Source organism: Rattus rattus, chromosome 1 (assembly GCF_011064425.1).
Source record: "Rattus rattus isolate New Zealand chromosome 1, Rrattus_CSIRO_v1, whole genome shotgun sequence".
Taxonomy (NCBI): domain Eukaryota; kingdom Metazoa; phylum Chordata; class Mammalia; order Rodentia; family Muridae; genus Rattus; species Rattus rattus.
Genome location: NC_046154.1, coordinates 164,961,934 through 164,974,939, shown reverse-complemented (window position 1 = coordinate 164,974,939; position 13,006 = coordinate 164,961,934). Strand labels below are relative to the sequence as shown.

Sequence of the window (13,006 nt, the reverse complement as noted above, 5' to 3'; positions counted from 1 at the left end):
GTGCTGAGGGCAGAGCTTGTTGCAACGTGTCGGCTGTTCTTCCATTTCTAGAAGCGATCTGATGCAATCCCACGTCTGTGGGCTGGGCCGGGGCCCGGTTCTGACTCTACAGTTTCACAACGTGGCTACTCCTGCAGCGCTGGGTGATCCTGGAAATCTGGCTGCCACGCTCGCTGGGAAGCACCAGGCTGTCCCAGAAGCAGCGCTGAGCTTGCCTGCGTCCCAGTCACATCTGGTAGACCTTGCAAAGCAGTCTCGATCACACTTATCCACCGTCCCGATCCTAAACCACTTACGTCGGGGCCACGAAATGCATAAAGGAAGAATAACAGATTGGCTACTGTCCCTTTTCTCATCGTCAGCCCCCGGCTTGTCTTCCCAGCCAGACCTGACAACCGCCGCTGCAGCTGACTCCCGGCAGCAGACAAAGGCTCACTTGACAATTCCCATCCCGGATACTGCTGCAGGCTTCTCTGGAGTCTCCCAATCTGAAAAGAGCTGTCGTCCCTTCTAGCAAGGTCTGAACATCACTGCCCACCCTAGCCTCGCCGTCCCAGCTCTGCAAACCCCGAGGTCTGGAAAGCAAGACCAGGATGTCGATGCTCGCCTTGACAGGACTCACCCGGCCGGTGGAGAAGTGCCGTAGCGCCTGGCTACCCCGCCACAGCATGGTGCAGAGGAGCGAGTGATTGCCAGGCAGGCGGCAGGAGTGGGTACCAAGGCTGCAGAAGGTTGAGTGCTCCCCTTCAGCTCAGTCGGGCTCTGCTCACGACCCCGCCCCCTCGAGTGGCAGGGCCCGCCCCTCGGCTGGCAAAGCCCCTGCCCCTAAGCACACGTGACCTGGGGCAGGTCTGGGGAACGAACCCATGTCTAACCCCAGGGGCTCCTCTCGAAAGCTACCTGGACTCCGCCTTTGCTCCATGGATAGCCTAGGCGCTCGCTAGAGGTGGGACCTTCCACGGGTTACCAGACCCTCGGAGTCAGGCACAGGGATGTGTCTTATAATTTAATCGGACACCCTGTGAGGGTTACTTTTTATTATTAATTTGGCCCAAAGTAGGATGGCCTGGGAAAGGCCAGACCAAGCACGCCTGTAGGGAATATTTTTTGGTTAACTGGGGTGATAGGATGGCGTCCTGATTGTTGGTTGCATCATTTCATGGGCTGGACCCTGAACTGCGTAAGAGTGACAACAAATGAACACCCGTGTTGAACAGTAACCATGCACGCATTCTCTGTCTCTCTAGAGCGTGACTAGCTGCCTCCGGTTCCCGTCTTAACTTCCAGACATTGATAGACAGTAACCTGGACTCCTAAATCAAACAAGCCCTTTCTCCTCTAACTTGCTATTTTGTCGGAGTGTTTCGCAACAGAAATGAGTTAGAACACTTTCCAACTCATGGGCATAACAGTCTCCAGAAAGCAGCAAGCACACATGTACGGCTTGGGCTTGATCTGGGAAGGTTAAGGGGCTGAGCACCCTTGCTTTAGGCGTAGCCTGATAGCCCACTCATCGGAGGATGAGAGGGTCGATAAGATACTGTCCACTGGGCTTGCCACACAGTTCCCCGGTAGACAACTCATAGCTGCATTTGTCCCTTGTCTCTTTGAAGAAACTCTCACACATTCTGTAGTGGAAACCATTGTCCCAAAAGGACTCCTTAGCCTGGAGTTTGGGATTACATGGAGCTTGTTGTTCACTCTTGTTTCTTGATATTCTTCTGCCCGTGTGATTATTGTTTCCAAACTATTTATTGTGAGCTCATTAATTGAACAGATTAACAGCTTTCTCTGTCACAGCCATACAGAGGAGCTACTTTTTATTGGACTCCACTATCCTTAATCTTCTTAAGCAATTCACTTGATTTATTTAGATACTCGTGCGGGGCACTGGATGCCAAAGAAGTTCTTAAAGCCAGAGCTGAGAGATCTGTAGTTTTCTTCCCCACCCCCACCTAACTTTAGGAACTGTACACTCTTTTGAACCCAAAGATGTGTCCATTCTCACCGAAGTCTCTGAGAGGGTTGGGATGACCCTGGTATTTTCTTTGTAATGATATGAAGCAAATGTTACTGAATTCTTGCTTAAATCCGTTTCCCTTTTTGAGCACTCTGAGTTCATGCACACTGTTCAAGGAGTGTCATTCCATTAATTAATTAATTAAAAGATTTACTTCTGCTGGAGAGATGGCTCAGTGGTTAAGAGCACTGACTGCTCTTCCAGAGGTCCTGAGTTCAATTCCCAGCAACCACATGGTGGCTCACAACCATCTGTAATGGGATCTGATGCCCTCTTCTGGTGTGTCTGAAGACAGCTACAGTGTACTCACATAAATAAAAATAAATAAAAAAAAAAATCTTTGGGGGAAAAAAGGACTTACTTCATTTTTTTTTCTTTTCTTTTTTTCTTTTTTTTTTCAGAGCTAGGGACTGAACCTAGGGCCTTGCGCTTGCTAGGCAAGCGCTCTACCACTGAGCTAAATCCCCAACCCCGACTTACTTCATTTTTTTTTTTTTTTTTTTTTTGGTTCTTTTTTGGAGCTGGGGACCCGAACAGGGCCTTGCGCTTCCTAGGTAAGTGCTCTACCACTGAGCTAAATCCCCAACCCCGACTTACTTCATTTTTAATTAGTGCACTGTGTTGCCTGTATGTGGGTGCTTGTTCCCTGGGAGGGGAGTTACAGGAAGTGGACGGTGCGAGCTGAACACCTATCCTCTGGAAGAGCAGTGTGAGCCCTGGTCCAGGACATTGGCTGTAATTCTACCACTGTCTCAAGACTAGATTTCTGTTTCAGCTCTACTGACTTGTGTATCAGCCTGTGGAAATTGTGTGGCTTGAGCTGAACCGCCTTGGTGTGGGATGATGTCACAGGTGAGGCAGGTACAGGATAGAAGGAGGCCTGTCATTGGACGAGAAGGAAGGATGGGCGGGAGAACAGTTTGAAGGAAGAGGAGGAGACTGGAACGGAGAGGAGGAAGAGACAGGAGGGAGAGGGAGAGAAGCCATGGCGGGACAATATGGCGGGTGATGTTAAGATTCCACGCTGTACCTTTACAGGTTGTTATTAATGTTCTTAAGGGATGGATGTGTACAGGGCTTTGTATGTTTAGGTGGGCAATCATATCTTATCAGTTGGGCCAAAGGTTATTGTGTTGTGTGTTCTTTTATGTGACAGTTTGAGTGCAGGAAAAGTGTGCAGCTGCCGGAGACACTGGGCTGCCGCCAGAGAGTTGGGATGTGTTTCTGCCAAGATATCTAGCAAACATCTTGGGGCACGGCGGTGCTGAACCTAGCGAGATAAAAGACAACCATACTTTTTAAAAATTTTTTATATTTCTACAACAACACCTTGGAACCAAATGGCCAAATGAATGGATGTCCAGCCCAGATCACTTTACTTAAGATTCTGCCTTCAGGGGGCTGGAGAGATGGCTCAGGGGTTAGCGGCACTCACTGCTCTCTCAAGTTCCTAAGTTCAATTCCCAGCACCCACATGGCAACTCACAAGTGTCTGATGCTGTCTTCTAGTGTGCAGATGTACCTGCAGATAAAGACCCCATAAACATAAAACATGTAAATAAACCTATGTATCTATGTATGTATGTATGTGTATGTATGTATGTATCCATCCACCTATCTATCTATCTATCTATCTATCTATCTATCTATCTATCTATCCATCCATCCATCCATCCATCCACCTATCCATCCATCCATCCATCCATCCATCCATCCATCCATCCATCCACCCACCCACCCACCCATCTATCTATCCATCCATCCATCCATCCATCCATCCATCCATCCATCCATCCATCCATCTATCTATCTGGATCTGCCCTCAGTATGTGAGGAATAAAACAGACTAAATATTTCCTAAGTTGAAATGTCTTTTTATTCTGCCATTCTCATTCTTCATAAATAAAAAGTAGATTTTAGTTCAGGCAGTAGAACACGATCATTAAGAAAGAATGCACGGAGACCCGAGCTTGCTGCAGCCCGTGGAAGATTAGGAGACAGTAAGTGCCGCTCAAGCAAGCGCGATCCTCTCCTCTTTCTTCCAACCTGCAGCCCAAGATACTGATTCGAGCCGTGCCTTACCACACAGCCCGAAGATTCACCATGGTGAAGATCACCTTCAGCCCCCACGGCGGTGCAAAAGGAGGAGGCACAGCGAGAGGTCAGCCACACCGTCCGAGCTCAAAGCCTGACTGGCAAAGAGCTCGGACTTGTCCCGTAGGAGGAAGATGGCTCGTCTGGGAAGATGTGTGCTTCCTCTCTTAGGCCTCTCATTCATCTTGGCAGGACCGCTTGCTGGCGGAACCTGCATTTATGAGTACTTTATGCCCAAGAGCATCATTTACCACGGTGAGATGTGCGTCTTTGGCTCTGAGGATGCTGTAAATTCCATTCGTGGAGGACAGCCATACTTCCTGCCCATGACTGAGGAGGTTAATATTCGCGAGGATGACATCATCGCAGTCATTGATGTGCCCGTTCCCAGTTTCTCTCACAGTGATCCTGCGGCAACTATTCAGGACTCTGAGAAGGGAACGACTGCTTACCTGGACTTGCTTTTGGGAAACTATTATCTGATGCCCCCCAATACTTCCATTGCTATGACTCCAAAGAATCCGGGGGAGCTTTGTGACAAACTGACAAGTGGCAAGCATTTGCCTCATACTTACGTGGTTCCTGAAGACCTGGTTCCTGTGGAAGAAATTCGCGGTGTTAGTAACCTTGGTATTTTTATTTACCGACTTAGCAACAACCGAAAATCCTTCCGCCTTAGACGCAGAGACTTCCTGCATCCTTCCTCCTTAGATGCAGAGACCTCCTGCTGGGTTTCAGTAAGCGTGCTACTGACAAATGCTGGAAGATTAGGCATGTCCCCCATGAATTTATCATTGAAACCAAGATCTGTCAAGAGTAAAGAGTGACAGACAAAGAGTGGCCTTGGTGATAAGAAGTCAGAAACTTGCCGTCTGACTTTGATATTGAAATTGATACTCCACTGCTTATAGTGGAAAAGGAAAGAGGGGGAGGAAACTGCTAACCACTGCAAGCGATTGTCCAATTCTAGTTCAGCTGACATTGCTTGTTTATCTTTTCTCTTGAATTTATAGGGTTTAGATTTCGGAAAGCAGCGTGAATGTGTCATCTTAACGTCCTGACCATAAAGCCCTTCCTCTGGTGTTATTTAAAGCAATTTCTTAACAAAAATCACTTGACTAGAGCATGCTTTAAATTTAAAACATTTGAAATTTGTTCTTAACATTTTTGCGTGAAGCAAATCTCTTAACCACTCTTTTGTTTTCTTCTGATTTCAGAAGTTACATTTTTTGCATTTCTATCAGGTGCTGTGTAACAAATCTAATATGTGAACAATCTTTTTACCCATGTGATGATTCTTTCTCACTGATATCTGTATTGTGAAATCCACAGAACTGTATGGGTGCTGAATGCTGTAAGGAGCTCTGGTTGTATGAATTCTATAACCCTATAATAAAGTTTACCATATTCAAAAAGAGAAAGAATGTATAAAGATTGCTAAAATAGGATTATAAGTAAGATAAGTTTGCAGAGCACTGAAATACAGAAAATACATAAAGATGAAAAAAAAAACACAGCCTGTTCCTCAGTTTGTTTTATAATCCAAAGACACTGGCAAATGATGGTTTGAGAGGGAGGAGACTCAGGAGGTGAAATGAGTTTGGTGTCACACGGCCTCTGAGTCCTGAGTTGAAACACGATAAGGGATCGATGCACCGGGGAACGAAAGACAAGGGGATCTGAGGCACCCGAAGCTGGGAAATGACCTTGGACTGATGCTCACACTTATGCTATGGCAGAGACCAGGGATGCACTAAATAACCAGCAGCTATTTGCAGAAGTTCAGGTTGGTTGTAGGTCTCAGCGTCACGGAACAGGTGGGTAGAAAGGCTGTGGGATCCAGAAGGAGTGGATGTCTGCCTCGAACCAGTCTGGACCTGCCGGATGTGACAGCCTGTGTAAGCTCACACACCTGTGCCAGCATTCACAAGGTCTGCAGAAGATGAAGCCAGCTGAAATCCTAGGGTGGACATGGGAAGGGCCCTTGAAATCCTGTTCCTAGCCGAGAAGCTACTGGCAGTTGAGAGCTGTTGAGGGGAAAAGTAAGTCCTCTTCAGGCATATGGTTCCTGAAAGGCTACCCATGTCTCAGTCGGTGGTTCTATAGCCATGTGCATACGGGCCCACTAAGAGGACTCAGCGAGCTTTTGAGAGAGAGAGGGGGCGGGGAGGATGAGATCGACTCAATATAGTTAGATCAGTCAATGCTAATACAACATTTCCTCTCTAATAAGCTGCGTATTTGCTTTTCAAAATACTACATTTTTTAAATTCGTGTCTCTGTGTGCAGGTGCCTGCGGAGGCCAGAAGAGGGCATTTCATCCCTTGAACCAGAGGTAGTCAGGGCTTTTGTGAGCTGCTCGATATAAGTGCTGGGAATTGAGCTTGGGTCCTCTGGTCGAGCAGCAAGCATCCTTGACCTCAGTATCGTCTCTCGAGCCCCTGGATCTGCAGTCCTATGCTTGGCTGTGATATGCCGTCATCAAGCTCACAAAGAGACTTGGCCTAGCCACGGAGCTGAGGCGGTCGGCACTCTAAAGGAGGCAGAGCCAAGTGGGGGAGTGCTGAGGTTGCGCGCTGAGATGGGATTCCTGCACCTGGATATTTTGGAGACAGCGGGATATTAAAAAGCAAGGTCACTTCATGTGCTTGGCCCTCCTGTATAAGAAGGTTCCCGGGCTGGGGATTTAGCTCAGCGGTGGCGCTTACCTAGGAAGCGCAAGGCCCTGGGTTGGGTCCCCAGCTCCAAAAAAAAAAAAAAAAAAAAAAAAAAAAAAAGAAGGTTCCCTTTCTGCTTGTCTGCCATGTTGGAACCTAGCTAGAGAGCCCTCATAGGATGTCAGGGCCATGCTGTTTGGAGCTCCCAGACGTTAGAGCTGTGAGCCCACATAAAGCTCAGAGCCAAGTATTCTGTTTACAGTAGTACGAAATAAACTTAGGCACACTGTAAGACCCAAAGCCACTCCATTTCGCCTGTCATCGATCTCATTGCATATATACATTTTAATAAAGGTCTCTTAGGACAAAAAAAAAATTGTCATCAGTGACCCAAAATGCCCCCCAACCCCAGTTTTCCTCTTCATTTTTACTGGCAGAGTGTGTAGACCAGACATTTCTATTGGATCTTGTTTTCTTTGATGCAACGGCTCTCCTGTGGCCCACAGTGATTAGAGAGGGAGGACTAGAGCATATCTCCTGGCAGATTGCGTGACCGAGGCTCCAGCTGCTGTGTGAACTCCTCTGCAGGCACAGGAGTCTCTGTCTCTTATGAACACTCCAGCCAGAGAGACTGAGACAGGCCATTTCTGGGACGTGCCCATAGAGCTAAATATATTTATTAAAATATATATTCCAAAGAAAGCTGATACCTTCTTATTATTTTAAAACTAAAAGCAAGACTGTGTGTACTCTTTAAATAGAGTTTTTTTGTTTTTGTTTTTGTTTTTTTTTTTTTTTTTTTAAATCATTCCCAGCAGCCTTCAGGGCAGTTTCAGGAAGAAATATCTCTGAGCACATTTTAAGCCAATCTCTACGACAAGGGTTTCACTGAAGAGGGAGGTGGAGGCGGGGTAGACAGAGGGGAAAGACAGGGAGAGACAGCAGCCAGCCCGCCATAGGTCACGCTAAGTAGGTGATGGAAAGTCCTGAATTGCTTTTCTTTCATTTACTGTTGCATTTATAAAGTAATGAAATGGATAAAGGCAGAAAAACAAGCCCTCAACAGTCCGACAACCCCCCAAGTGTAAGAACTCAGAGCTGCCAATTTACATTAAAACCAGAATGAGGGGTTTTGCAAAGAATCCTGTTCTGGGCTACGTAAGCAGGAAACAGCTGTAATAAATCTCAGGCTTGTTGAAGAGGTTGAGAGCAGGGGTGGGCTTTAAATGTGATAATAAGGAAGGTTGTATCAGTAACCTTTGGAAAACACTTTTCTTGCCACCATGCTTGTAAACAGGGCTCCATCAGCTCTTGATTGGACAGGTTCTTTAGAAATTCTTTCCCCAGAAGTTTGCATAGCCCTCTGTGCAAACCTTGGAATCTGGCAGAACACTTTTCGATGATTATTATTAGGTGATCATGGCTACAGAACCCTTATGACCTCCTGGCTTTATTAATTTTGTTTGACTTTTTTTTTTTTTTCTTTTGGTAGGGTTGACATAAGACCCTATTTTATTTTAATGTTTTATTTGTCTACATACAACTCAGGGTATGCACGTGGAGGTCAGAAGGCAACTTTCAGGAGTCAGTCCCAGGGATTGAACTCAGGTTACCGGGTTCGGCAGCAAGCATCTTTACCTGCTAGGCCATCCTACCCTTGTGGAACTCCATTTTGATTGCGACAACTTTTGCACTTTATTTACAAGTTGAAAGCCATTTAAAAATAAGATTAATTCAACCTCTGGCTGATTTAGAGCAAGAAGATGAGAAACAGAAGACATGCCGTGGTATCCGGCCTGGCGTGAGTGAGTCAAATCCCTATTTACTAAGCCATGGATCTCATACAGGGTGGGAAGCAGTGTTTTTGGAGTGAAGTACCCAGAATTCAGTTGTGGATTCAATGATGCTTATTAGATGCCCATGTAAAGTTCCCGCATGGAGAGCTTTTGGGGCTGCCTTCTAGGAATTTGGCAGGGATTTGACGTTGGGCTAGGACTGGGATGTAGGCTCAAGAGGAATACAGCTGAGGACTGTGTTCTTTGTATCTTGATGGGTCTGGTTAAGACCCTCAATACAGTAATCATGGGACCTTTTTTTTTTTTTTTCAGTTTTTCTATTTTTTTTTTTTTTTATTAACTTGAGTATTTCTTATTTACATTTGAGTGTTATTCCCTTTCCCAGTTTCCGGGCAAACAACCCCTAATCCTCCCCCCCCTTCTTTATGGGTGCTCCCCTCCCTCTCCTCCCCCATTGCCGCCTCCCCCAACAATCACGTTCACTGGGGGTTCAGTCTTGGCAGGACCAAGGGCTTCCCCCTTCCACTGGTGCTCTTACTAGGCTATTCATTGCTACCTATGAGGTTGGAGCCCAGGGTCAGTCCATGTATAGTCTTTAGGTAGTGGCTTAGCCTCCTGGAAGCTCTGGTTGCTTGGCATTGTTGTTCATAAAGGGTCTCGAGCCCCTTCAATTGTTAATGCTCTGTTTGTTCCTGGACTACTTTGCTTATGCCTTAGACCATTTTCTTTGTATGTACCTAGAATCCCTGAGATTGGTTGGAAAGCGTGCTCAAGTGAAGAAAGGCTCATCCCTGAGGTCAAGACTGATTCTGGGACCTTTGCTACCAGCTCAGTGAGCTCTTTTTCTCTCGTGGGCTGGGTTTAGTCTTGTGATAGTGTGATCCGGAAGCTGCTAACAGCTACCAAATGGAACCGGAAGCAGGGTGCCAGAACAGTGCTTGCTACACAAACCAGAAGTTCCATCCTGAAGCCAGAGGCACATGAAGTCCACTCGTGTTTGTCACCTGGCACCGTAACAATCACTTTTGCTAGGAAAAAAAAAGAATTTGCAAATTTCTTTACAATGCCGGGCACGGCGGCACATTTTCTGTAATCCCAGCACTTAGTAAAGCTCTTTACGAAGTAAAGATGCTCGTTTGTGGCTCGGATCTGTAGATGTGTCCCTCCGAAGCCTTGCCACAGGCCCCTGGAGCAGCAGGGCCGTTTGGCTATGATAATGAGATCTTGTCTCAAAATAAAACCAAGTCCAAACCTCAACATCTCAGAAGACGCTTTTCAAGAGAACATTCTACACTGATTTTTTTGGTACTTTATAATACAAATAACTTAAAAAACTCAGCTTGAAAGAGACTTAGTTAATAGACGCAAGAGAAACTTAAGTCGCTTTGTTTTTATGAGCACCTACTCTTTTCCAAGCAACCCAGTCTTATTTAATTAAAATTTGAATTCTTCCCATGCATTTACAAACACATGAGCATGTTTACATTGATCGTAGATGTAACAGCAAATATGCATTGTTCTAAAATCGCCTCTTACTCGGTTTCTTTTTTTTAAATGCCATTTGAGACCTATTTCATTTTGTAGCTTTCTAGGAGTTCAAATATGGTTGTCTTAAATTTTATATTATTACTTTTTTTGATGATATTTAGACTGCTTCGTAGCAGTACTTACTAAAAACCGCTCTGATATAAAGCTTTTTGTGTAAATTTTAGGATAAATGGAGAACTCTGGGCAACACAGTTCCCATCCCACTTTCTTAAAAGCAAGGAAAGGAAGAACAGTGATCTATGTAAAGCAAACCCAGTAGTGAGATTGCTTGATGGCGTTCTTAAAGTTATTACTCTTTTGCACACATAGGTCTTTTTTCAACAAATAATCCGCACGGGAAGTGCAGGGGGATCAAGGAATCGCGCCGGTAAAGACAAAAAGGGAGCTGGTGAGACAGGTATCTTGGTCCAAGGGTAGTGTCCTGGTGAAGGACCCGGTCTTTGCGTTGGGTCCCACCCGGTTATTTCCGTTCTTTCCAGGTGAGACTGAGGGAGTAACCTCCTAGGATATAAAAAAAGAGCCTGGAGAAACCGAATGTGCCCTGAGAACAGTGGCGAATGGCAATGGGGTGGGGAAGGATGCAGGACTCCAGCAGCAGCCGTCACTATGGCGGCCGCGCCGGGTGCAGGCGGACGACTCGCTTTCCCAGCGGCTCCCGCGGTCCGCAGGGCCGAGAGTCCACTGGCTCTGGTGCGCGGGGGCGGGGCCGAGGCCGGAAGTCACGTGCGGTGACAGCGGCTGGGGTGAGGCCCGCGTCGCGGCGGTGACTGCTCGGGGCTGTGTCTGTGGGAGGTTCCGCGGCGATGGCCGTGGACACTCTGTCACCCGACTGGGACTTCGACCGCGTGGACGACGGTTCTCAGAGTAAGCCCCAGCGTCGGGCGCGGAGGGCCGGGCGGCGCTGCGGATGGAGGACGGCGCGGTGCGGCGCCGCGCTGCGCAGCCGCCCTCTCTGGACCCTCCCGCGGGGTGGGACTGGGGTGCGCGGCGCTGCGTGACCGTGGGGTCGCGTCTGGCCCCGCACTCGCACCCGGCGTCCCTCCGGGTAGCGGTGACGGGCCAGCGGCGCCGCACCGTGGGGCGCGCCGCGAGAGGCCAGCCTCCCGGGTTGCCCATCCCGTCCCAGGGTTTGCGCCAGAAAACTGCTCAGCCTTCAGTTCTAGAAGAGTCTGGGTTCCCGTTTCGGTTTCCTGTTTTTCTTTGCTTCTCAAGCCAACTTTTGAAGTTTGGGTTCACGTTCTTAGAACCACAGAAGATAGCGAAAAACAGCTCTTCCTGGCCTTAAAAAAAAAAAAATCAATCAACCCAAGAATATCTTATCCCTTCTCGGCCCTTCATTGATTTTTATATAGGAAGTTTATTGATTTTTATATAGCTGAAAGGGTTTTTAATCTATTTTATCTTTTTATTTTTAATCAGATCTGTTTCACAGTTGCTTCATGAAGTCAAGTCCGATTTCATGTTTAAGAACACTTCCAACCCCCAAAACCTCATAGCTTGTTTCAGCAAAATGTTCAAGCCAAACTAATTATATTAGAGAGACTCCGGGGGTTGATTTGTTTCCTTTTTCTTTTTCTCCTGTGTGATAGAAGAGAAATTGGGACGAGTTGTTTGCGAATTTTTTAAATGCATACTTTCCCACCAAAGTGGGAATGTCTTTAGAGTGGCATTATGAATTATTTTACAAAGACACTGTAACGGGTACAGATTTCTATGTACTCGGGTTTTATTTTATTTGCCTCTGCATTTAGATGAGCGATGTTGTTCGAGGTGCTAGGCAGGTTTTAGGAAACATTTCTTAAGGTCATACACACACACACACACCCCAGCCTCTTTTGTATTTTTGGTTTTAAAGTGAACTGCATTTAGTCAGGTGTTAACTCCACACCCCCTTCTCGAACGAAGGTCCCTACTTTAGTATCTGACCAAAGGTGGAATGAAGGTATATTGGGTTCCAGCTTTAAGTGGAATGAATGATCAGACAGGCAGGCGTCTTTTAGATGCTCAGGACTGGTGATAGGAGGGGAAATAGGACGTGGGTGAGGACACTAAATATAAAGAAGGTGTGTATGGAAATGTCATTGTGAAACTCACAACGTTGTATACTAACTTTAAAAAGTAGAAAACTACACTTCCAAGAAATGCAGTTCGTTGGAAGGGGGAGCGTGGTATGCAGGGAGGGTATTAGTTCTTAGTCTTGTTCTTTAACTTTTATGAGTTCACAGCGATTTGTTATCTTACTGGCAAGGAATTAGTGTTTCTGTTGGTTGACCTGGATCTAACCAGGTGATCTATTAGCATGTATTTCTGGTATAGTCCTTAAGAACCCGTTTGCTGGTCAAAGGATGCTTCCCCCTGTAATAGAGTAAGAATATTAAGACGGGTTGTTAGTGGTAAGTAAGAGATCTCCCTGTGCCTGGTTTTCATTAATTTTGGGGCTGGGAATCGTATCTAGACTAATTGTTTTCCAAAATTATCTAAATGAGTGGTATAATGAGACAGGAATCTTAGTGAACTGAATCAATGCCCCCGATTCACAGCTTCAGTGCAGAATAAAGGACAGATGTCTGTATTTCATACAGCGTGAGTCAGAATATACTTTATTACAGCTCCACACTTCAAATTTGAAGGAAAAAGCATTTTTTTGGAAGACAAAAACTGAATAAGTTATACACATGGGTAAAAGAAATGAATTGGAATTGAACGTTTGGGATAAGTAATTCTTAGGTATAAGATGAAATATTTTTTTAATTTCAGTGAATAGGCATATGAGAAATCCAGCTTTTTCAAGTGGCTCAAAGCTTAAGTCTATTAATATGTAAATTATATCTATTAATATATAAATTCTGTAAGTTCCCAGCTTTCTTTTCTTTAATATTGTTTTATTTTTC

At 45.9% G+C, this 13,006-nt stretch overlaps 2 protein-coding genes and 1 pseudogene across 2 annotated transcripts in view; 2 read left to right on the top strand and 1 right to left on the bottom strand.

Annotated features, from left to right (window-relative positions):
- The window catches only part of Aldh1l2 (aldehyde dehydrogenase 1 family member L2), a 49,323-nt gene extending 48,537 nt beyond the window's left edge, over positions 1-786 (bottom strand). The window contains exon 1 of the mRNA XM_032910523.1: positions 623-786. Coding sequence (XP_032766414.1) covers positions 623-670 — 48 coding nt within the window. The 5' untranslated portion in view covers positions 671-786. The remainder of the gene's footprint in view (positions 1-622) is intronic.
- Positions 787-1,435: 649 nt separating this feature from the next.
- On the top strand, positions 1,436-4,934 carry LOC116911412 (annotated as a pseudogene).
- Positions 4,935-10,843: 5,909 nt separating this feature from the next.
- The window catches only part of Washc4 (WASH complex subunit 4), a 54,294-nt gene continuing 52,131 nt past the window's right edge, over positions 10,844-13,006 (top strand). The window contains exon 1 of the mRNA XM_032910510.1: positions 10,844-10,979. Within this exon, the coding sequence (XP_032766401.1) occupies positions 10,919-10,979 (61 nt within the window). The 5' untranslated portion in view covers positions 10,844-10,918. The remainder of the gene's footprint in view (positions 10,980-13,006) is intronic.